The sequence below is a fragment of the Marmota marmota genome, unplaced genomic scaffold (assembly GCF_001458135.2).
Source record: "Marmota marmota marmota unplaced genomic scaffold, marMar, whole genome shotgun sequence".
Classification (NCBI taxonomy): Eukaryota; Metazoa; Chordata; class Mammalia; order Rodentia; family Sciuridae; genus Marmota; species Marmota marmota.
Genome location: NW_025999990.1, coordinates 20,767,587 through 20,791,999, shown reverse-complemented (window position 1 = coordinate 20,791,999; position 24,413 = coordinate 20,767,587). Strand labels below are relative to the sequence as shown.

The following is a 24,413-nucleotide window of genomic DNA, read 5'->3' as shown; positions in this document are numbered from 1 at the left end:
CTAGGCCATCTGGACTCAGCCTTGCTCCTAACCACTGTGCCGTGGTGTCTCTCAGAGCCCATGTCCCAAGTTTGTGAAAATTTGTCTCAAATAATCTTAACCCAAGAAATGAGTCTCTAACAGGGATTTAGGTCACTGTGAGTCAGGATGGGAGAGAAATAATTTGGGCCTTTGGTAATGCCTCAAACAGTACCTGGAGAGTATCCATACCCAGAAAGAATCAATAGTGAAGTCAATTCCTAATCACTTGCCTTCATCTCCACTGTCCCCTGGTCAGGGCCAGCTCCTCACCTGATTTTATAGACAAGGCCCACGTTGTTGGTTCTCACCCGGAACACATCGACATTGGCTTTCTCAAAGGCAGACTCGCTCCTGCAAGGAACGTGTGCTTAGTTAGTGCAGATCAAGGCGTGGCTCGCAGGCTCAGGAGGAGAGCTGAGGGCTGGCATCCTCTTCTTCCTCCATCGGGCCCACTCCCAGAGAGAGCTACATTCAACCAGATCCCGTCCTGAGCATCTGACGCGATGGGAGTGGGTCGGGGCAAGGACAGTTAGTACCTTGCTCTCACACCCAGGGTCTTTGCAGTGAGTCACTAAAGCAAACACAGTGGGCCATATTAGCCCCACATTACAGACCAGTAAACTGCTAGTTGGTGGCAGAGCCGGGACCAGTATGTGGCTCTCCGAAGTCATGAAGCCATGCCTGCTGGTTGCTCTAGGCTGGAAGGCTGGAGGAGGAAGGAGCAATGGATGCCATGGTGCCCGTGGGTGCGCAGGCCACTCTGCCTCTCCCCTTGCTGGCCTCGTTCTTGGTGGGAAGAGTTGCAATGGCAGCCCCGAGTGGATGCAGACTTGGGAGGTAACTGTGGTCCTGCCATTGCAACAGGAAAGGGAACACTCCACCCCAAACCAGCAACCAGGGAAGTGAGGTGGTGAGGGAAATGCAGATCTGGCAGCTTCTAAAAGGTGCGAACAGAGAAGAGTACACCTGAGCCATTCGGCAACACGGCGCCCCAGCAAGTCCAGGCTCTGGAGCGTCCTAAATCCACCCAGCTTACACACACAGGGCTGCAGCCGACTCGCATCAGAATCTACCGGTCCTGTCGATGACTGCTGTGTCCCCTATGCAGACCAGGATAGCCCCTGTTCCAGCAGCTCTGCCTGCCCCACAGTTGAGTCCTTTAGGCCTGAGAAGATAGACCTCCCCCTATGCTCCTGGCCAGGGCTTTTGGAGTAAGCATACGGCCCAGGGGAAAAGAAAACAGCAGAAGACTTATACCAACGTTATGGTGTGAATCTTCAGTGTCTCCCCAAAGCCTGTGTGTTAAAAACTTGGATCATAGCCCATGGTTCTCCTGGGAATTGGTAGAAATTTTAAAGGGTGGGGCCTAGGACTGAGGGTGTCGCCCAGTGGGATAGCAGTCACCTAGCATGGGCAAGATCCTGGGTTTAATCCCTAGCACTAAAAAAAAGAAAAAAGAAAAAACAGAGGTCACTGGGATCATGCCCATGAAGGATATTGGGACCCAGCGCCTTCCTGTCTTTTCTTCCTGTCTTTCTTCCCAGCTGCCGTAAAGTGAGCAGCTTCCTCCACCACTTACTCCTGCCATGGTGTGCTACCCAAACAGATGGGGCAACCAAGCCTGGAATGAGAACTCCAAATCTGTAAGCCAAAATAAAGTTTCTTCTTTTTAAGTTGATTTATCTCAGGTATTTGTTACAGCAATGAAAAACTAACAGCCTCTTCATTGGTTATCAATGTGCTTCAAACTAAAGGGGGTAGGGGGTGGGTGGGGGGCCTTTGCCCTAATGCCACAAGGCTCAGGCTCAGAACAAGACTTCGTGGGTTCTACAGAATCCAGAAGCTGGGATTCTGCAAACAGACCCACTTTGGCAAATAACTGCCCTGGGAGAAGTTTCCTTAAGAAGGGCATCAGGAGATGAGGGCCAACATCTCCTAAAGCAGAGCACAGTTCATGAAAACACAAACTCAGGCAACCTTGTCGGGTGCAGTCTGGGTGCAGAGAAGGGAGGAGGAGAGTGGCAGAGCCTTCTGGTTTGTTGGGTTGCAAAGGACCCTCTCAGGTGGGTCTCACCCCTGAGAAAGAGGGGAACTAAAGCTATGCTCAGCAAACAGTCCATACTCCACCGTCGCATAAGAAAGACGATGAATGTCATTTTTACAGCTTCAGCAAGAGCAAGGAAAATAAGAAGTCTCCTCCATGAAGAATGGTCAACCTCTTCCTGGGAAAGGAAGCTTACCAGTCTGGTGCTTGGAAAGAAAATTAATCAAACCAGCACTCATGGTAATCTAGCTGGTGCGGGGATTTCTCACCAACAGTACACCCAGATTTGGGTTCAAAGTCACAGCGGCTATTAACTTGGAAAGCACACAGTCATCAATTGTATATGCTAGGATTTTGTGAATGAGAAATAAATAAATAAATGTTATTTTCTCTTTCAACATATAAGACAACTGATTTTTAGAATAAATAGACAAGAGCTTCTACATCAGATAAATCCCCCAAGGAATAATCACTCTAGGAAGCTATATGAAAGAATATTTTGCCATCTTTAAAAATTCCATTATAAAAGAATATTAATAAGACAGAAACACGTGTATGATACAGGCTTAAAAGAAAAAACAGGTTAAAATTGAACGTATGAACACGATAATCAATAAAAACAGGAAACCACCTTCATTTAAAAACAACAGAATGGAAGGATTTTTACAAAAATATCATGTCTTGATATTCAGATTGCGTAAGAAGTGTTGAAAATTTGTTTTTGTCTCCAGTGTTTCCAAATTTCCCCAAAAGAACACATTTTGTTTTTCTGATTATGAAATAAAGCACAACCCCATGATTGGGCACTGCCCTGCCCCACCCCACCCACAGGCTGCCAGGGAGGATTCTTTGGAAGGTTTGGGAATTGCTGGGCTTTGTCTTTTGAGGCATGGAATTTGGGGAGCAGCTGTGCCACTGAGTGGAGGCAGAGGAGGGCACCCCTCCCCATTTTTAGGCAAAGATGAGGTATGATTTAGAAATAAAACAGCAGGTTTCAGGGGGCACCTCTGATGAAGGTTTTGGAAGGGATGCTGACAGCCACCTTCAGCCCAGGGGAACCCTGCACCCATGACATGCTCCAGTGTGCTTATTAAATAATCACCCATGGTGCTTTACAGTGTGGGGGTGCCATGCAGAGGAAAGTAGGGTGACCAGGACAGGCAGAGCCTGAGGAATAGAGAGCCCACCAGCCAAGTCCCAGGCCCACACTGGGGTATTTCAGGGTAGTACCAGACACAAAGCAAGCTTCCAGGGATGGCGGATGGAGTCCAACCTCTCTTTGGAAGTCAGGGAAGGCCTTCCCTGTGCCAGGGGGTCTCTCTCTTCAGAGAGAAAGGGCTACAGAGACAGGCTCCACCCACTCCCTTCACTAAGGGAAGGCCTGGGACAATCCCAACCACTCTGGGATGCTCACTTTTGGTCAGTCAGAATGCAAATGCCTGTGGGTCTCAGAAAATGGAAAGGGGTAGATATAGCAAAGCAGAAGAGGGTCCCGGGGCAAAGGAAATATTAAAAATACAGACTCTTCGTGTTTCCTGGGAGACTGAGCCTTACCATGGATCCTGGTCCACCATCAAATACAGGCTGAGGCAGCACACAGCCCCTGTTTGTGCCACCTTGCAGCAGATCCTCCACCACCCGCCCCCCCCCCCAGCCCTTACAGGTTGCACAGGTCATTTTAGCTGCCCGTCAGGCAGAGCCATCAGGCTAAAATGCCAGGCACTCTCCGACACTCTCAGATGGTGAGTTCTCAGCAGAACAACTGTGTTCCAGAAGATACATGAGATCCCATCCTTTTGCCATATCCTGGTCACATGGCCCAATGTTGGGAGTGGTTCTGGGTAACAGAAGGAAACGGGGATAGGAGCTTCCTCCGAGAGAGGTTCTGTTGGCACTTTGTGGAGGTTCGCAAGTGAGGGAACCTCAGTAAACATGTCACATCCTTTGCTAACTAGGAAAGGTCTGGTGTGTTCCAAGGAATTTGGACACCAGACACAAATATGGAAAAGATCAGTCTTTTAACATCAGACATCAAAGTTCTTCTTGGAGTAGGAATTATTTTGTGTAGGGAAAAAAAATTTGCTAAGCCATTTGGGGGTGAAAAGTGAGGTTCTAAGACACAGGAGAAAAAGCACAGGATTGGTCAGAAGTCAAGGGTGAGACAGAAGAGAAAGGAAGGGGTCACAAGGGATGTGGCCGGGAGCCTGTGGAGAAAGAGAGCAAAAGAAATTCCAATATGGTGGTGGAATTTTAAGAATAAGAGGTCTGGTATTCCATTCTAAGCTGTTTGTGTGGGTTTGTGATGTGAAATGTCTCTAGCACTGTGAGCTATCAGTGAATTCTGTTACAAAAGTCGTGCATGTGTGTGTGTGTGTGCGTGTGTATGTGTGTGTGTGTGTGCATGTGAAGGACAAGGTGCTGTTTTCCAGGTGACACAGTGAGTTTGGCTTAGGGTGGGTTTGGGTATGGAAAGGGTTTGAGTATTGACAGCTGAGATGTGAGGAGATCATGAGACCCTGGGGACAGCATGGGGACGGCAATGTCCCGAGCTAACTTCACCTGTAGCTCAGGTGAAGCCTTGCCTGCCATCTGCTTCCGGGTTGTACAGGCCTGCTGGGATCCCTCCCAGCTTCCATCTTGAATTGAAAGGGTCTTCGATAGCAGGAACCATGTCTATGCAATTTCCTCTGCAGACTTTTTCTAAATTCTTGCGGCAGCCAGACTCCAGCCTCCTCATCCCTCATTTATCATGCTCTCTGCGGTCAGATGATCTTGGCCACTACCGTAAGTTGAGCAGCCACCTATCAACTTTCAAGCAAGACCTCCTTGAGACTGGCCTCCCTGCCCTTCCCATCTTCCCCCTCTCTCCCCCTCACCACGGCCCTGCATTTCCAGCTCCGGCCTCCTCCTTGCAGGCCTACCTTGTCTCTGCTGCCTCCGTACTCCTGCAAGATGTTCCCCTCAGTCCCCTTAGACCCCTCTCTTCTGAATTCTTTTCACCACTGGATGCCTGCACTGTCCCCTCCCTGTGAAGTTTATTGCAGCCATATGACACCTCAGCTTTACTGAGTCCTGACTACTCACAAAGGACTAAGATCCATGCTGGAAACCCAAGCAGCCCTTCCCATGCCTCGTCCTGCAGCTCTCCCTGCCTCCCTATGCAGCCCTCTACAGCCTCCCAGAGCCACAGCAGATCCTCCAGGTCACTGCTGCAGAGACCCCTGACCAGATGCATTGGGATCCTGGCCAGATGCATGCTCTTCCTTCTAACCTGGAGCATGATAACTGATCAAGGCAGAGACCCCCACCCGCAGCCTTCTGGGGAATGCAGGCTGTCACTGGGGTCTGTCGACTGCATCCTTGGGCAGCTTGGAGAAGCCAGCTGCCTGTGCCCCTCTGGCTCTGCCAGCTCACCCAAGCCTGCTCCCCTTTACTCTCTTCCCATGGAGAGGCAAGGCTGAAGCTCAGGCTCCTGGGATGGGGATCAGTGACAATCCTGCACACCACTTTATAGAAGTCACTCTGGGCCCTTCCTGAGAAGAGGTTTTAATAGAGGAAAAAATGCCGGGGGAGGAAATTGAAGATACTGGATGCATGATAGAAGGAAGGTGAGTCAGAGAAGGAGAAAAGGGTTTAAGAAGTCAGGCGTCTGTCCTAGAGGCTTCTCCCTCTTGCAGAGCATTCTGGGAAGGCACATGGCAAAGAGGACGGGCATTTCATGTATTCCCTTTACCGTGCCCACATCACTGGAGGGAAAGACTTCCACGAGCACATCACAGGCAGTGAGAGCAGTGCAAGGAGGCGGGTACCCTGTTCTGCAGAAACGGACAAAACAGCACATTATGCCTGCCTCACCCCGGCCTCAGCCTCGCCACGGCCCAGCCAGGCCGCAGGCTGCAGCCCGCAATCAGGACAAGCACGTGTCACGGGCCTGCTCAGCCCGCAAGGCACAGAGTCCAGAATGTTCTGGCCTGGGGTCCCCACCCCCCAACAGCTCCCCAGCCACCCCTAGACGCTCCAGGACATAAATCCAGAGGTCAAACCCAGAGCCCCAGGGACCCCTGAGGGGAGTCTCTTACACACCCCAGGGCCAGAGTCATGAGGTCAACTTAAATATTTATACCAAGACCAGGGTCTTGAGACTTCCCCTTCAAACACTCCATGACTCTGAGCCACTCTCTGCTGTTCTCTGGACCTCAGTTTCTCCATGATGGCTTAGAATCCATCAGTGGCTTCAAATGTTTCTTAGCTATGGAAACTTCAGCTCAGGCAGAATCTAACCCAGTGAGCATAGGTAAGGCATCCCTACGTGGAGGGGATGCCTTACCTATGCTAAGATAGGGTGCATGGTGCCCAGAAGCAACTGGTCAAGCTCCTGTCCACTCAGCACACAATGAAAACAGTGAACTAGATCCTCCCTGAGGACCCTGACCATCTCTGAAATTCTGTGATTCTGCTAATATGTGCTCAGGTTTTGCTGTGTCAGCCTTTGTGTGTGCATGGGTGTGGGGTCAGGGAGGACAAAAGACAGGACAGTAGTCCTTGCCTCAGAGGGCTATAATAGCATGCAAAAAAAGTGTCCACAATGCACATGTACACATAAGCACACACATGTGATCCATGTGGCCGAGTGTGCCTGACTGATGGGCAGGTTCAATGACAGGTCCCAATGAGCTTGGTGCAGAGCATATGAAGCTCAAGACTCCTTCACACATATGAGCTTCCCACTGTCCCTGCACCAACAGCTCTATGATGATATAGGAGGAAACCGAGGCCTTGGATACAATGAGATTTGGCCAAAGTTAAATGACTGCATAGTAAAGCTGGACCTATACCCACGTTCCTTGGTCCTAAGTATTTATTCTCCCACATCAAGGCACAGATAATATGAATTCTTGGCAGATCCAAATTAGGCATTACTGTCCACAAAATCAAGAGAAGGGCTAAGGAAGATTGATGGGGTATCATTGGGAAAGTCCTGGCTGGTACATGACCCCTCATCACATAAAATGCCATGATCAGATAAGCCTTCTCCCCAGAGCAGAAGGCCACCCCTGGGTTCCAGAAACTTCCTCAACCCACACTAATACCCAAGAACTCACCAAAGCCAACATGGTACTCACTTGCTGGTGAGATGAAGCTTGGGAGAGAGCCCATTCTCTCCAAAAATTGTGATGAAGACATTGGCATCCGTCCCTGCACCACGAATGTCCCCCGTAGCTGTGACCACCTCATACACTGGAGGAGAAAAGAAGATGGATTGTAGGCTCAGGAGAGAACCCAGAATTCTGTATAAGCTTGGAGAAACCAGAACTCCTACCAGCCTCCAAGAGATGCCCCGGCACAATGGACTCTGGGAATCCTTCTACCCCGGATCTCCAAAAGCCTCTGAGCCAGAGTCAGACCCACACCAGCTCCTGCTGCAAGACCCAGACTTCACCTTTGATATCATACTTGTTTTGCAGATAAGGAATCTAAAAGCAGGAGACGAGTCCAGTCACAGCCTGCATAGTGTCAATACTAGATGGAGCCCAAGGCCTCTCAGGATTCTTCCAGTACAGCACAATGAAGCCCTCCCAGCCTTCTTCAGGGTCTGCAGCTGGCCCCTAATTTCCTCTTTGCCTTCTACATGATGCAGCCAGAGCCCACCCTCACCTCCCACAAACCACTTGGGCAGTGCCAGTTCAGGAGAAGCCACCCAGGGCCAAGTGTGCAAGCTTTGCAAATGGTCCCTCTTTGGCAGGGATACTGAGTTCCCTCTTTAGGGCCTCTTGAAGTTTATTTGATTTGCTATCAATACCTCCCATTGCCAGGGAATGAGTACCATCAGAGCCTACCTGCTGGCTACGGAGAAAAGGAAAGAGAGAGACTGTGAATCGCTGCAGCCAGGTAAGCAAGCCAGATGACTAGGGATATTAGGTAGTTAGCAGAAGCGTTGGCCAGGCTGCAGGACAATGCATCCAACATACTTCCAGAATCTCCACTCCCAGAATCACAGCCCAGACCTGGCCTGGGGAGAGTTGCTGCTGCCAGCCACCCCAGAGCCATGTCACCTCTACCAAGTGGAAACAGCCAAATCACATCACCATCAGTCTGCCCCTCCTATTCCAAAATAAATGCCAAGTTCTCAGCCTGTTCCATGAAAAGGTTCTCTTCTGAATCAGTCTTGGGCTGGAAGCTGCCATACATGCGTGCAGCAAGGGAGGCTGAGTTTGAGAAGCCAGCAAAATGTGGTGCCAGGTGTCCATCACATCATGGGAATATATTCACACCAATGCTTAGTAGTTGTAGTCATAAACAATATTGCCTGACATCCTATTATGTGTCTAAACCTGAGCACTTGAGTATTGAAGCAAACCTATTATCATTCCTACTTTCTAGTCTTTCCAGAGCTGGTCCCCCAACCAGCCGCTGAGTATATCTGAGGTGCCCCAACGAGGCCCAGCTTATGAGGAGGAAATTTGGGGATTAGACATTCAAACCTATCTATTCAGAGTCCATTCCTCATAGGCGGTTTGTCCCAGGTGCTGATGGCAAAGTTGGGGGCTGAGGGTTGAGGGATCTGAACACCTTCGTGCAGCTGGTGTGCTCTAGGCCTGCAGCAGCTGCGTGACAGGTGCGGCTCACACCACGGCAGGCCACAGTTTGTATGAGCTGCTGCTAAGTACCCCATTGCCATGCCACAGAGATCTGGGGGTGGCCATTGCTGGCTCCTCCACTTAGAAGCAGGGTTATCTTCGACAAGTTCCAACCTCCCAATAATACCTGGTCCACAGACTGTTCTGGGGATTATGTATGTATGTCAAGACTCTGGCATATAGAAGATACTCGATTAGCCTTTCTTTCTTTCTTTTTTTTTTTTTTTAACTATTGTTGTTTATGCAGAGAAGCTGGTTTCAGCTCCAGGAGCCAACAGTTCGTTCCTTTGGCAGTCAGGATGTTGGCTGAACTAACATGCATGCAAATGATGTACCTACATTCCAGAAGTCCTCAAGGAGCACCTTTGTCCTCCCAGGCCTGTGATGACCAGCAGCAGTGTTTGGGGGCAAGGGGACCTTCTGATGCCCCTGGTTCTGATGATACCCCATCAAAGCACTGAGGTGGGGCAGAAGTGGTGTGTGTGTGTGTGGCTCCCTGTTACTCATGATAACCAGAGCCTGCATTCTTAATAGCCTGCAACCATAGAGGAGCTGGATCTGCAAACCACCACTGACCCTGCAGGCTCTGGGGTCTGAAGTGTTGCCTGCATGGTTTGCACATGCGTCAGGGCATGTCCAAACAAAGCGTTCACAGAAGGACCAGCCTAATGGAAATTCTAGAATCATATGAGAGAAGAAGAGCCCCAGGGATGACTGATTTGGAGAAAAGTCTGGGGAACAGAAGAGGGATGAGAAAACTACCTCAATAGCTGACACAGGGGTACACAGTCACTACTTATACAGGACACCAGCCATAAACAAACTGACCCACTGGACATGACTTTAATTAAGACCACGAAGAGAAGGAAAATGAGAGCCACCAACTAGGAGGTAACATTTGAAACGCATATGCCAACAAAGGACTCCTGCCCAGAAAAAAATAAAGAATTTACACGAATAGACAAGAAAATAGAGACAACGTAATTTAAAAAAATGTAGATGTTGATGAGCTTTTGCTTTTTTATTCGTTTATTTATATGTGGTACTTAGAATCAAATCCAGTGCCTCACACATGCTAGGCAAGTGCTCTATCACTGAGCCCCAGTCCCAGCCCAAGAGACCACATAATTTTTAAATGGGCAACAATTTCTTTAAAAGATGATCATGCATTTACCATAAGATCTAAAAAATCCACTTTTAGACATTAACCAAAGAGAGATGAAAACACGTCTACACAAAGCTCTATGAACTCAGTCTCCACAGTGGCCTTATTCCGGATGGACCCAAACTGCAACCTAAATGTCCATCCACAGGTGAATGGATGAACAAACCATGTTGTGTCCACACAACAGACACACTCGGCAGTGAGAAGGCACGGCGGACAAAAATCAAGCACATTACACTGAACTAAAGTCAGACCAAAATACTACATTCTTTCCAAGGCTGTTTACATGAAACTCTATAAAAGATTAATCTATTTGTAAGTAAACTGTACTTCAATAAAGTTGAAAAGTGGACAAAAGACAGACATGTCACCAAAGAGGACATCCCAATGGCCAACAAATGTAGGGAAACATGATCACAGCAACCTGGGAGGCTGAGGCAGGAGGACTGGAAGTTCAAAGCCAGCCTCAGCAACTTAGCAAGGCCCCAGGAGACTCAGCAAGACATTGTTTCAAAATAAAACAGAAAAAGGGCTGGGGATGTGGCTCAGTGGTAAAGCATCCTTGGATTCAATACCCAGTACCAAAAAAAAAAAATCACAGGGAAACATGCTCAGCACCATTATTAATCAGGGAAAAGCAAATTAAATTACAACAATATACCACCATATGCCCACCAGAATGGCTAAAATTAAGACTGACAACATCATGTATTGGCAAGAATGTGGAGCTACTGTCACTCTCAGACAGGGAGGTGGGTGTGTGCGTCTACACGAGCCCCCAGTAGGTAAACATATGCTCGCCCTGTGACCCAGAAGTTCTACTTCCAGTTACAAATCCAAGAGAAATGAGTGCATGTGTCCATCAAAGATGGGAACAAGATTTGTAACAGTTTTACTCATAAGAGCAAAATAACTGGAAATAGCCCAAGTGTCCATCAACAAGACAATTGTAAATAAACATCGATGTATTTATAAAATACAATCGGACCCACCAACCAACTACATGATATGTCACAACAGGGATGAATCTCTTGGATGTAATGTTGAACGCAAGAGAAGTTAGACGCAGAAAAGTATTCACCATATGATCCCATTTATATGAAGTTCAAGAACAGAAAAAAAAAAACAATCTATGAGGATAGATTCTGGAGAGTTGTTAGCTTTGAGAAGGGGTATGAAGGACTTGGTGGGGGCTAGGAGTGTTCTGATCTGAACAGTGGTTACACAGCCCAGGCATGTGCAAAATTAATCACTCTGTATCTTCATGATTTTTTTTGCACTATGTATACATTCGTCCTCAATTTAAAAATGCAATTTAAAAAATCTAATTCAGAGAGTCGAAGAACAATCTTGTGGAAGTCAGATATCTTGTGGAAAACACAGAATTCTATTTGGCTCTGAAGGGAAGGACCCTAACTACTAAAGTCCCCAGGCCAGCACCCAGGACCGTCAAGGGCATCACACTGCTGCTAGCAGGAGCCCAGCATGTAGGAAGGGTTCTGCAAATAATCGCCTGGATGAATGATTACGTGGAGTAAAAAATGAACGATTGCAATAATCAATGGAATGAAGAAGGAGGACAACAGAATGAAGCTGACCAGTGTTGGAATCCCAATGCTACTATTACTGGCCTTGTGAGGGCTACTGAATTTCTTACTAAGACTCAACATTCTCATCTCTGAAGTGGGGATAATATTTTCCTCTGAAGATTGTGGTAAAGATTCAATTAAATAAAACAAGGTGTTCGGTGTTCATACTCATTGACCTGGCACTTTCCTCCCTTGGGAATTTATTTTACAGACTCTTATAGTTGAATGAAAAGATATTGCCACTATCTATCACATCACCATCACTGTCACCATCACCATCACTGTCCCCAACATCATCACTATGATCACATCACCATCACCATCACTGTCATCACTATCATGTCACCATCACCTATCACTGTCACCATCACCATCACCAATGTCATCACCGTCGCCTTCACTGCTACCATTTTCATTAGCAACAACCTAACGCCTTGGGAAATTGCATCTAGAGAGATGCTGATTGACCCATTTGGGATGCAGGACAGGAGATGCCCCATGGGCTGCGTAGGATGGCCTCTGAGGTCCCTTCAACTCTCAGGTTCTGGTATAAATCACTGTTTTCCCATCCTGGACCTGCCTCAGGCAGAAGGCTCAGCCTGCCCTCCAAGCATTGAGGGAGCCACGCTCCTCCCCGGCTGACAGTGAACAGTGTAGGCAAAACAGAGAAGAAACACCTGGGCCTCTCTCCTTGCCCTTCCTTCTTATCACACACATCAGGACTCCATGAAAAACTAGATCCCAAAGCTCACAGGGAGAACGGTCCTTCTAACCCAGGGCAGCTGGAGCTCAGCATATAATTACCAGTAGCATCAACCACATTTTCCCCCAGGACCCTGCAGCAGATCAGAGAGTTCATGGGTCTCTTAGAAATATCACTGTGGCACCCACTCCAGCTTGATCTTCTCCAACTGGTTTACCACAATCAAAATTGGCAGGTTGTCCAATTTTAGCAGCCAGATCAGCTAGATTCAAATCCTAACTCTGATCAGCTGTGTGATCTTGGGAAAGTGACTTAACCTCTCTATGCCTCAAGATCCTGACTTTAATGACCCAACCCACCTCAGTGCATCATTAGGAGAATGAAATGGGTTCGGATGCGTGACGTGTTTAGCACAGTGCCTAGTGCACAGGGCAGTACTCTATTCAGCAGCGCCGAGACACGAGAGAAGGACTCACCTTGAGAAGGGATATTTGAAGTTCTTTTCCTCTGTCCCACCTGTGACCTTGCTCAGGTCACCTAGTGTCTCAGAGCCTCAGTCCTCAACCTGTTAAATGGGACTGTCACACCTGCCTTGACTGTTCTCAGGGATCCCGAGGATCCGATATGAGAATGGATGTCAAAGGGCTTCAAGACAGAGACCACGTGGGCACAGCGAGGCAGCAGAGCCACAAACAGAGCCGACGACGGGTGCTGTCTGAGAGGATCTAGAATGTTCTCACCAGCAGCCAGGTGCACGGGAGCTGAGGGTGCCTGTCCTGTGGTGATGCTGCTCCAAGCCCGTTCATACACTAGCCCAGCAGAGCAGAGCACGTGTGCTGGGAGGTGGCCAAGCCCCACTTGTTCTAGACCCTTCTTTCTTCTACAACCCCAGAAGACGCCCAGGGCACTGCCCTGCTAAAGCCACAGCTAAGGCCACCTTCTCTGAGTTGGTTCTGGGTATGGACCACTAAAGGCAGAGCAGGACCCCACCGTCATAGAGTTCAGGGCGGCTGTGGCTACAAGCCCAGTACTGGACTTGGGTGTAACTATGGAACCATGAAGAAAGGGACATAACCAGGGAACTCCACCTCTCCTGGGCCATGGCGGGCAGCAGCCGCCACCCCACCCTGGGCACGGAATGAGAGGTCAGGCTTCCTCCCCAAGTTGTCCCCCTATGGCCCCAGCCACTCCAGACACTCTGCTGCACACAGACCATACCTGTGGACTCGGGCTGGAGCCTTCCCACGGGGTCTGTGGTCTAGTCTATTCTGTCCTCTTGGAACACTGCCTCAGGGCATGTTTCCTGACCTCTTGTACCATGGGGGCCCTGGCATGGTGCCTCCTCCAAGGCAGTGTAGCTATCTGGGATGACTAGGGGACTGGAACCCTGCAATCGCCACCGAGAGCGAAGGCAGGTCCTGGAGACCGGCGCCCACCCCCCTCCTTGCAGGACGCACCCCTGGCCTTGTAATACTCGTGCTCCAGCTCCTCGTCGTCGTCCTCCGAGGCGTAGTTCCGCAGCTCCTCCTCATACAGGCCCAGGAAATCGATGTCTTTTTTCCTCTTCTTCTTCTTCTTCTGGGGCATCATTGTGCTGGCTGTCCCTTCCTGGCCCGCCCAGGCTCACGTGCCCTTCACCTGCGGCCTGGATACCTGAGCGGCAGAGCCACTGTCCCTCGTGTGGCTTCAAGGCTGGGTGGGCCAGTGACCTGTCTTCCCGAGGTCTTGTCTCAAAGCCCCTTTCTCTTCTCTGGCCCCTGAGATGATCTCAGTGCTTTCCTTGCTCTTCTTGTCCTTGTCCCCTCCCTCTACCAGCCTCTCCTGCTTTGCACCTGCCCTGGGGGTTCTCCGTGGGCCTCCTCACTTATTTATGCAGATGAGACAGGCTGTCCTCGTGCATCCCTGCTCCTCCCCCACCAGTCCCCACTTCACAGAGTCTCAGATGACATGTTGAGGGTGGCATCTGTTTTCTACCTGGTCTCCCAAGAGAGGGCCACCTGAGACCCCTCACTCCAGGGGCCAGCAGAGTCCTCCCCACTGACCCTTTCAGCCTCATAGGCCAGGAGGCCCTGGAACATCACCCTAGGGCCAGGGTCCTATTGAGGAGGACAGACCAGGAACAAGCCACACTCCCGGCTCCATTTCTCTTCATTATTCATGACCTCCGATCAGCTTACTCAGAACCCCGGTTCTTATTGGATCCTTCTTGTTTTTCTGCTTCCTTCTCCTGAAGACTGCTGGCTTCGGAAAGTGGCCCTTCTACAGAGGAGACCAGCTGCACCCCACAAGCTCTTATCCCACAAAGCAGCTATTGAGCCATGAATTAGTGACACTATGGGGCCAGAGCCCAGGACCCTGGGGAAGCCTGCTTAACCTCAAGGACCCTCAGCAGTGCTCAGACACCGGCCTCTGTCTTACCAAGAACGCTCTGTTTACCCATGTTAATCTCTGGACTTTTAGCAGCTCCTCCCCACCCCTGTCATCAAGAAAAGTTCCCTTGTGGCCACCAGACTCCTCTTTCTTGCTTATTGATCTTATTAAGGCACCTAAGACTTTATTAAAATTCCTTACAATCCAAATCATAAGATTCATTTTGAAATGCAAGAAAATTTCATTTCACTTGAAACTCACTCCTGTGTCCTTGCAGCATGAGGTTGCTGGACAGAATGGAGCCCCTGTATAACCTCTTGGCTATGTGACCTGGGACAAGGCCACTGTTTTCCCATCCATAAAAGGGTCATAATGACCCTCTGGTGTTATTCAGCACTGGAAGAAAGCACTTCAGTATCAAAAACCTCCACAATACGCCAAGGGTTAACGTACATCCCAGAGGCCTGCACCAGATGGGATGTTTGTGTGGGTCTCTCCTGGTTGATATGTTGAATACGAGCGAATGACAGTTCCTATATCAGGTGATGGCATTAAGAGGCAGGCCACTGGGAGGTGATAAGGTCACAAGGGTGGAGCCCTCTTGAGTGGGATTAGTGCCGTCTAGAAGCATCTCATGTAATTCTGTACTCTAAGCCAAAGGAGCAAATATAATTTCAAAGGGAAGGAGAAACTTTCATGAATAGATGGAGGGACAGCTGACCAGCAGGTAGCACTCAATTCTCTCCAAGTCTGGGGCTGCTTTGTTCCTGTACTACTTGTTGGAGCCACCCAGATCCCCCACCAGCGGGGGGTCCAATCACTGACCCAAATATCCTCATCCAGGAAAACCAATCCCACCTCCTCCCCTACTTTGCTGAGGATCCACCCAGAACTCAGCTCCAAATCTACCAGAGGAACAGGAATAAAGTTTAATGGTGGGTGACGCGCGCCCCCTGCTGGCACCATGTGGTTTGACCTCAGGGACTTTGCGGATTACTAGGAAATGACTAGAAAAATCACTTTGAATGATGATCTATTATGAGAAAAAGAATAATAAAATATTCACTTTTAATGAATTATAATTCAGATAAAAATGTTTATTGGAGTTTTTTAAAAAAAATTGAAACGAATCTTTTTGAAGAATCCCCTGGCCTTTGAACACATGCATGAGAAAGTAGGTTCTGAGTCAGTGTATTGACAGGGACCTGGAACAGCTGGAACTCACAGCACTGTGGGAGTGTGTGATGGCCCAGGCCCCTGGAGACAGAGCAGCACTGTCTTATGCAGCTAAACAAACATTCCTTGCACAATCCAGAAAGAAAGTCCACTCCTGGTCATTTGCCTAAGGGAGATGACAATGATCGGTATGTGAATGTTCACAGAAGCTTGATTCACAATAGCCTCAAACTGTAGACAACTCAGATGCCCATCAACTGGCCATTGGGTAATCAAATCAAGGTCCATCTATGCAGAGGAAGACTTTTCAGCAATACAAAGGAAGTAGGGAGACATGCTCCTACCTGGATGAATCTCAAAACATTATGCTGAAAGAAAACAGGCAGAAAAAAATGTACATGCTGGACAATTGCGTTTACATTCTCCAAAAGGTAAAACCAGAGGATCAGAAAACAGGCCAGGTGGACGGGGGCTGTAATCAGGAAGGAATGGACTGTCAGGGATCACAAGGAGGCTTTGAATGACCTCAGAAACAGGACACGGGCTCCACCTGTCTCTCTCACATGTCCCACCTTCCCACGTCCCCATGACCACCTATCTGTCCAGCCCACAATGCAGACCTGACCATTGGCCCAATCCTCATCCCAGGCTTTTTGACTAGCTGTGAAAATAGGCCCAGATCCACCTCTCATCCCAGGCAGATCCAAGGGCCAGATTTGAGGAAGCCTTGGTGTCATCATATTCTCCCTCTAGACCTAGAGTGAAGCCCTCAAGTGGGCAGCGTAAGAGTCCTCGTGGCCAAAGTTGACTCTTGGATTCCCAGCAGTTTACATACAGATAAAAACACAAAGGGCATGCCGGGTGATGACTGGGACCCAAACCTCTGATAGCAGGAAAGGTCTGTTAAATCCCACTGACTACTGCACGTGTGCATGCATGCACGCCCACACAAGCACACACGTGCAAAATGATCTTGTTGGCAGCTCCTCCTCCTTCAAGTATATTCTATTGCTCTTCACTTACATTCCAGTGCAACTGACTTTTATCAACCAAGATCCTGAACTGCAAGCAACAGAAGCCAACACTGGCTAATTAAAGTTTTTTAAAAGTTTTATTTAAAAGTTGATAAGGGAGACCTCAGAATTTTTCTGAGTTCTAAGAACTACACTTAGAAGCTGCACCCTGGAAACGATGCTGGGAAATTGCATGTCTGGTGAGGACCCCACTGCCACCACAGCTGAGCCTGGAAGTGTGGCTTGTGTCCCTAAGCTCCAACATGAGCTGCTGCTACCAGAACCCCGGCTGCTGCCTATCTCTGCTGGTGTCACCCTTTCCAGAATGGACTCCACTGCCTTCTGCCAATCAGCCTGAGACCTGCACGTTTGAATGGTTGAGCCTCTGTCATGTACGCACACCCTTGCTAGAAAGGAGGCTGGGAAAGGGAATATTTGGCATTTCCAATGCCTAGGTGGGGGAGCTGATCTCTTCTCCGAGGACAAAAGGATTAGGATGCTGGGTTGCCAATAGAATAACAAATGTCCATGACATGAACAGAATCCTAGCTCCTCAAACTAATAGTAGAGGCCCTCTCTACCCTGACTCAACCTCCCTCTTCTGAAAGCCACCCTGGGTAAACAGACAAATGCCTATTTCCTAAGCACAACTGCTGCAAGCTTCAGTTTGCTTGGCTCTCAGAGCTTTTGCATGTATTTTTCTATCGTCAGCTCTTGCTTTGTAACAATCAGCCACCCAAAACTGAGTGGCACAAGCATTAGTTCTCCCTGTCTGGGACTGGGCTGGTGACTCATCTCTGCTGTCCTTGCCTGGTATCTCTACATCAAGCTATAGGACTGACTGGCCTTTGTAGGGACTGCTGTCCTCTGCACCCATTAAAGATGGGCTGGGCTGAAAGAGCACTCCCCACAAACTCTGGCCCAGAGAAAACTCTTCTCATTCTGTGGTGGAAGTGTAAGGGGCGTGGAATGCAATCCTGACAGTGCAAGCACTTTGGAGGGCTTCACTTGCATCCCTTCTGCTAATATCCTTCCACCAAACAAAGCGACACACAAGGCCAAGCCCATGGTTGCAGGGAGAGGAAGTGGGTCCTGCCTTTGTAGGAGGGTCTGGAGGATCGCAAGGCTGCACGAGCACACTGTGAGGAGCATCCCCCATATTGCTGCTCCTTCCAGTTAAGTCCTGGGTACCTCCAGTGCCTGGCCCAGAAGGAGTGTGACTCTCAAGAATGAGTGAGTGAGTGAGCAACCTACGAGTGGGAAGTGGGAAGTGGGTAAGGAACATGTAGAAACTGAAGAATCTGGGTGCATGGCCTGGCTGCTCTGCCTCTCACCCATGGCTCCCTGCCTACCCTGTGCCCTGAATTCTCACTCAAGGTAATCAGCTGGTCTGGGGTCTCAGATTGAGCCATCTCCTGTTCTGGGAGAGGAAGAGGATGCAGTGTCTGAGGTTGGTGGTCTTCCTGTTTCACTGAGATGTGAGTTCCCACTGTCATCTTGGGCAAACTCTGGCTAGCTCTAGCTGCCTGGTGTGTTAGGAAAGCAGGCCTTGACCACCTCTGTCTCCTCCAATCCATTCTTCTCAGCAGCTGAGGGATTTTTTCTAAAAATCAATCAGATTGCACCAATCTGCAGCTTATGTGCTCCAATGGCTTCCTGTGCCCTTAGAATAAAACCTGAGCCCCTCTAATACTAACCCCTGCAGGCTCACCCCACTCTCTCCACCCTCCAACCATACTGGCTCCCCCTGGCCCCATTTCCTCCAGTTGGACTCCTCTCCCTGAATGGCCTCACTGTCCTGAGCAAAAGCATACCCAGTCACCCTACTGTACACCTACTGAAGGGTGAACACCTTCCCTCCTGGGTTTGGAGTCCCTGCCTCCCTCCTCTCTCACCAAGATTGCGCCTCCTGGTGGCCATCCTGTGCATCTCTCCCACCTCACAAGGGGGTAACCTCTCAGTCACTCCAGCCAGAATACTTTTCCAGCCAATTGACATCCATTCCCCAGTTGCCTCATTTCCTAGAAAACAAATGAACTATTCCTTGGCCATGTTTACAGGGTTCTTCTCCCCCAAACATGAGTGAATCTCCTTCATTCCCTACAGATTTCAGCCAAAACCATCTGACTGGAGAGTTCCAGTGCCCAGTCCAAGACCAGGCCAATGGTCCTGCTCCTGACCCCTCCCACTTGCTCTTCCTTGGCCATTGCATGTGGCTCATGGCTCTCAACTTCTGGACCCAGTACCTCAAACACGCTGTGCTCTGTATGATGGAGAACACCTTCATTTTTGCTTGGTCAGGACAATTCTTCCCTTGACATCAGATGAAATCTGGGACAGATTCATGATTGTTGGAGTCCCTCAGGTAGTTTAGAAGTTCATCAGGCACTACAAGTGACAAACACTGTCTGGATTCAGTAAGGGGACTGCACAGATCCCACAGGAGCCCACCCTGAATCCTCAGCCAACTGGGACTTCTCCATACCTCTTCCCCAGACTGCTGCAGTGGCTGCTGAAGTCTGGGGAGGTGGCAGTCACCTTCTATCTGCCTGCCCCCTTCTCTTGGTAGCTGCATGTTCTGACATGCATCCTGCCTGTCCCCTGCTACAGAACTGGGACACTCTCAAGAGGACTTTATGTACTCCCAAGGACATCAGTGATGTTTAAAGTCTTTTGTGGTGATGTTTGTGGGTTCACTCCCAGGCTTCCCTCTTTAGCTAGGTGAACTCTTAGGGAGAGAGAGGCAGAGACCCTACCAGATGGAGACTCAGATCTAAGAGCACAACCAGCCATGCTTGTCCTTTTAGTTAGATGAACAAAACCTCCAGCATATGCTCATGTCAGATCAACTAGAACAAAAACATCATCAATTTCAATGGCACCAGATTCGTAGACCTACACAATGTGCCCTCAGATGATTGATGGTTAGATGGCTTAATCAAGAAGAAACATTCTGGACCCCAAATATCAAATGATTGACATTGGGATTTGGTTTGCACAAAATCTTGCCTGGGCACCCAAACAGAGAAAGCATGTATCTAGTCAGAGAGTTGAACCCTGGATGCATTACTGTCTTCTGTTATTTGAGAGGTGAGGGTGTCCACATCCTGCCTTTGGGGTGTATATACCTTTGCTTTGTTATCCTTTAGTAAATCTTTGCTTGAGCCTTGCTTTTGATGCATCCTGAAATTCTTCTCAGTAGCATAAATCCAGAACCTCCCCATGTTGAATTCAGGTCCCACTGCCCTCTTGGAGAGACCTCCTCAGACCTCTGTCAGGTGGCACTCTGACCAGTTCTTTGGATCAGGCAAATCCTAATGCCACTTCTGCCCCTGCAGTACACCCCATAGACTCCCCTGCCAAGGTCCCCTCATTCTGACAGGCCACCCTCTTCAGCAAAATACCTTTTTAAAATGACCCCTAGCTGACCTTTCTACCATATGACCTTACTACCAGGACTCACCTCTTGACCCTACATGAGACCAATGCTGCTGCCCTGACCACCACGGTGTCCTCTGCAAGAGCAGGGCTCCAGTGCTATGGGAATCCATGGCTGCTTTCTGGGGATCCTGCAGGAGCCCCTCTCACTAAGCCTGGAGCCAAGAGGCAGCACTGGTGACCCCCGCCACCCTCCTCCCGCCATCTACCATGATGGTGGTGCTCACAGTACTGTTCTCCCTGTGAAATCCCTTTCAAATCAACCATGACCCCTTAGCTCTTTGCCCTGTGATAAGAGCCCAAGACCAGCATGACTGGTTTTCCGTTGATTTGTCTGAAAGTATAGGTGTCCTAACTCCTCTTTGGGGAAACAGCACCCATTGCCTTGGCTGAAACTGCCATGATCTCCCTCCTCCAGCAAGCCTTCACCCCTGGAGGGCCATGTGTCAGACTTCTGTGCCTCTACAAGAAAGGGCCACTGTCTGCCCTTCGCTTCCCCCACCCTGCACATGTACCTCTGTGGATGGGTCTGCTTTCCCCATTCGTCTTCTAGGGAGCTTTTGGCCCTGTCCCCACCACCCCATCCCCAGGTCACCCATCACCCAGTCCTTGCCACCAGCAGGAGCCTCCTAACTGGCCTCCCCTCAGGCACTCTGGCCCCAGCAATCCCGCCCTCCACACTGTAGCCAGAGTGAGCTTTTTCAATGCCAACCTGATCACGTCCTCTTCCCCCTTCAAGGACTAGCGGATTCTCTGAGAATCAAAATCAACCTTGGGGCTGGGGATGTGGCTCAAGCGGTAGCGTGCTCACCTGGCATTCTCACGGCGCTGGGTTCGATCCTCAGCACCACATACAAATAAAATAAAGATGTTGTGTCCTCCGAAATCTAAACAATAAATATTAAAGATTCTCCCCACCCCCTCTCTCTCTCTTAAAAAAAAAAAAAAAATCAACCTTGCTAATGTGACCACCTCTTCCCCACAGGGTCCTACTCTGTCAGTGCTCCAGCTGTCCCCCTCCTTCCCGGGGCTCTCTCCCCTTGCAGGCCCCGGATGCTTCCCCGACAAGGCCACCTAGACAGGCTCCCTCCGCAGGGAGCTCTCCATGGTGCTTGATCCCTGGTCCGAGAAAGCCTTTCCCGGCTCCTGTAGCTCCTTTACAGCACGGTTTATAATTAAACTTTAGCTGGGAGGTTTTTGACTACCTCCATATCTTGGGCCAGTCTCTACGTTCTGTGAGTGGTGACATGTGCATTTGTTCACTCTTATGTCCCAGTTCCTCAAGAAGCCTAGCTCAATGCAGGGGCTCAGAAAATACTTGTTAAATGAATGAAGTGGTAAACAGCATGAACTTGATAAATGATGTGAAGTAAATAGACAAATGACATTCATACATACATTCGTTCAAAAATATTTATGGAAGTCCCCCTTCTTATGGAAGAGCGTCAGCTCTTTTTCCCACCAGGATAGAGTGGAAGACAAGGGCCAGGTCTCAGGGAGGAGCCTCAAATAGTACTTAGGTTTCAGAGTTGCTTGCTTCAGTGTTTAGCATTTTATGATAATAATAATGAAACATCCAAATATCTTACAGCTGTCATCACAATCATCTCAGAGAGGAAATAAATGGTCTCCCCTTGAAAAAATGTCTATGGAAAGTGGCAGGTGGCAGGTGAGCTGAGACCCAGGCTCAGCAGGAGACCAGCACTCCAGAGAATGCTTAAACAGCTGGGGAAAGGAAATGGCAGGAATGTGTTCTACTGCTGAGAGGAAGGTGGGGACAGGAGGACCAGGAGCAGAGAAGGAAGCCTTAGGCAGGGTAGGCAGAGGCTGGGCCACAGGAGTGCTAGCAGCTGGCTGGTGTCCGGACGGGTCTCCACTGGAGGTGATTGCCTGTTGGGAAGTGGTTTCCCTCCCTTCCCTGCCACCTTACCACACTCTGGAACCCATGTTCTTCTGCTCTCTGAGCCCATCCTGTGAGCCCACCTCCTCCCTAGATGAACCTCCCATGTTGTGACCATTGGTACCAAAGAAAGAGCTGTGTCTGACATCTGGACAGTCAACAGATACAAAGCAGTCCCCAGAGCAGGAGCTGAAGGCAGAGGGGACAGGAACTTTGTGAGCCTCTGGGAGTGTTACAAGGAAGGCTGCCAGGGTTCCAAGGATGCAAATTTGGGGACACAAGCCATCCATCTACATCTCTGGAGGCAGGCAGACCCACACCAGGCGTCTGTACCATCCATTAAAAATATATATATATATATATTTTTTTCCTTTTATAAGGGCACCAGAGGAGATGTTTTTTGTTTTTTTTGTTTTTTTTTTTTTTTTGTGCTGCTGGAGATTGAACTCAGGGCCTTGCACATGCTAGGAAAGTGCTCTACCTCTGAGTCACAACCCCCAGCCTACTGTCATCTTTTAAGAGAGGGTTATGTGTGCTCAAATGCCTTTGATGTGATCCAGGACCTTGATGGAGTTATTTTGCCTAGAGAGAGACAGGTCTGCAGAGCCACAAGATCTGGGTCCAGGTATAAGCACATCTCAAATCTCACCTTCTCTAGGCAGCTCCAGCCCCTATGGACCCTCCTTCCTCCTACGGAAGCACCCAGTCCTCTCTCTAGGTCCCTGTGCACCTATGTATCAATTCAATAGTCCACTTGACTTCTCCTCTTCTGCTCTCTGAGCCCATCCTGTAAGCCCACCTCCTCCCTTGGTTAGATTGCCACTTCTACCAGACAGCCACAGGTCTCCTGATCTTCAGGTACCCCTACACTGCCCAAAGATGTGCCCAGGTGGCCATGAGCCCCTGGGGATGGATATATGGCAACCTCCCCATATTGGACTTGACTCTTGTCAGCCCAGTCCAGGCCAATACACACACATGTGTGTGCATACAGACACACACACACACACACACACAGAGAGAGAGAGAGAGAGAGAGAGAGAGAGAGCAGTCTTTGCTAGATGAACCATTTGACTGGCTTTATTGGGTAGAAATTGAGGGTCTTTCAAACCCAGTGACAGACACAAAATACCCTGATGATGTTTTTTAGGTCTAGGGTTCCAGCCATCACTGCAGAATCACACGCAGCTAGAATTATGCTACAGGAGTTTGTAGTAACCAAAGCTTCCGAAGCCACATTTGCATAAAAATAGGCCAGCGCTGCAGGGCCCCCTCCCTCAAAGCTCTCAGAATGGCTCAGCATTTCTCTCCAGGGCCAGGGAAAGCTAATCAACTGGACTAGAGGGGGCTTCTGACACCAAAGGCGTTTTTTCTAGCATCCCAGCAAAAGCTACCTTGGTCCTCCCTTTCGTTCTTGGGGGGGGGGGGGCAGGCTCTGTGGAGCACCGAGCAGTGTGACTTGGCTCCTGGAGAGGAGAGCAGAGAAAGCTGGAGCAGGAATCAATGGAGACAGCTCAGAGGTGAGTTGCTGCCACCAACTCCTCTGGGAAACATGTAGAGCTTGAATGAAGCCACACCAGGTACAACTGGCCCCAGGGCAAGCACTTCCACAGCTCCTCTGCTGACACCCAGCATCTGTCCTGGCTGTATCTAGGGAGAAGATGGCAGGGGATTGGCTCCAGATGACCCTCTGAGCAGCCCACTGTCTGCTTATTGGGATGAAGCGCTCACTTTGCAAAAAAAAAATATACACAAACATATACGCACATTTCACACTTCAGACAATACTGCATTGTAGGGGCATTATGGCTTTCTACTGTGATGTCAGGCCTGCCGAGGAAGGGAATCTGCAGTCCATCAAGCCCCTGCCACTTCCCTAAATCACGTGCAGGGTGTGGGAAGACTGGCTGCTTCACAGATAGACCTTGGACAGGGGGACTTGCTCAGAAGTCAGCCACAGTGAGGGCTGAGCATCCCCAGGGTAAGTATTTAAGACTGACTCTGGGGGACAGGCAGAAGCGGCCAATTGGCACCCACCAGCCTCCTCCCAAAGAGCCAGAGCAGCAGGACACTGGCAGGGATTTCCTCCACACTGCCACTTCGCTCAGGCCTTTGGTCTGAATGACAGTACCAAGTATCACCGCTGCCCCACTCTACCCACAGGTACAGATACCCAGTGCTGCTGGTTCTGATGCCCTGGGCTTGGCAGACAGGAGCAAACACCCAAGGCCCCTCCCTGCACACAGTTGCTGTGCAGGCTGTGAGGCCAGGGGTAAAGCCCACACCTGGACCAAATAACCCCAGCAGGAAGAAGAGGGTAACACAGGGAGCTGGAACTCTGGAGCCTCACCCACCT

General features: G+C 49.5%; 1 protein-coding gene across 3 annotated transcripts in view; it reads right to left on the bottom strand.

The window, feature by feature from the left end:
* Loxhd1 (lipoxygenase homology PLAT domains 1) overlaps positions 1–13,867 on the bottom strand; it is a 133,935-nt gene extending 120,068 nt beyond the window's left edge. For 2 of the 3 annotated variants that reach the window (XM_048806606.1, XM_015482237.2), the window contains exons 1-3: positions 13,618–13,867; positions 7,189–7,303; positions 292–372 (exon numbers count right to left, since the gene is read on the bottom strand). In XM_048806606.1, coding sequence (XP_048662563.1) covers positions 292–372; positions 7,189–7,303; positions 13,618–13,750 — 329 coding nt within the window. In that variant the 5' untranslated portion in view covers positions 13,751–13,867. The remainder of the gene's footprint in view (positions 1–291; positions 373–7,188; positions 7,304–13,617) is intronic. The other variant, XM_015482238.2, reaches the window with a different exon arrangement.
* Positions 13,868–24,413: the final 10,546 nt, after the last annotated feature.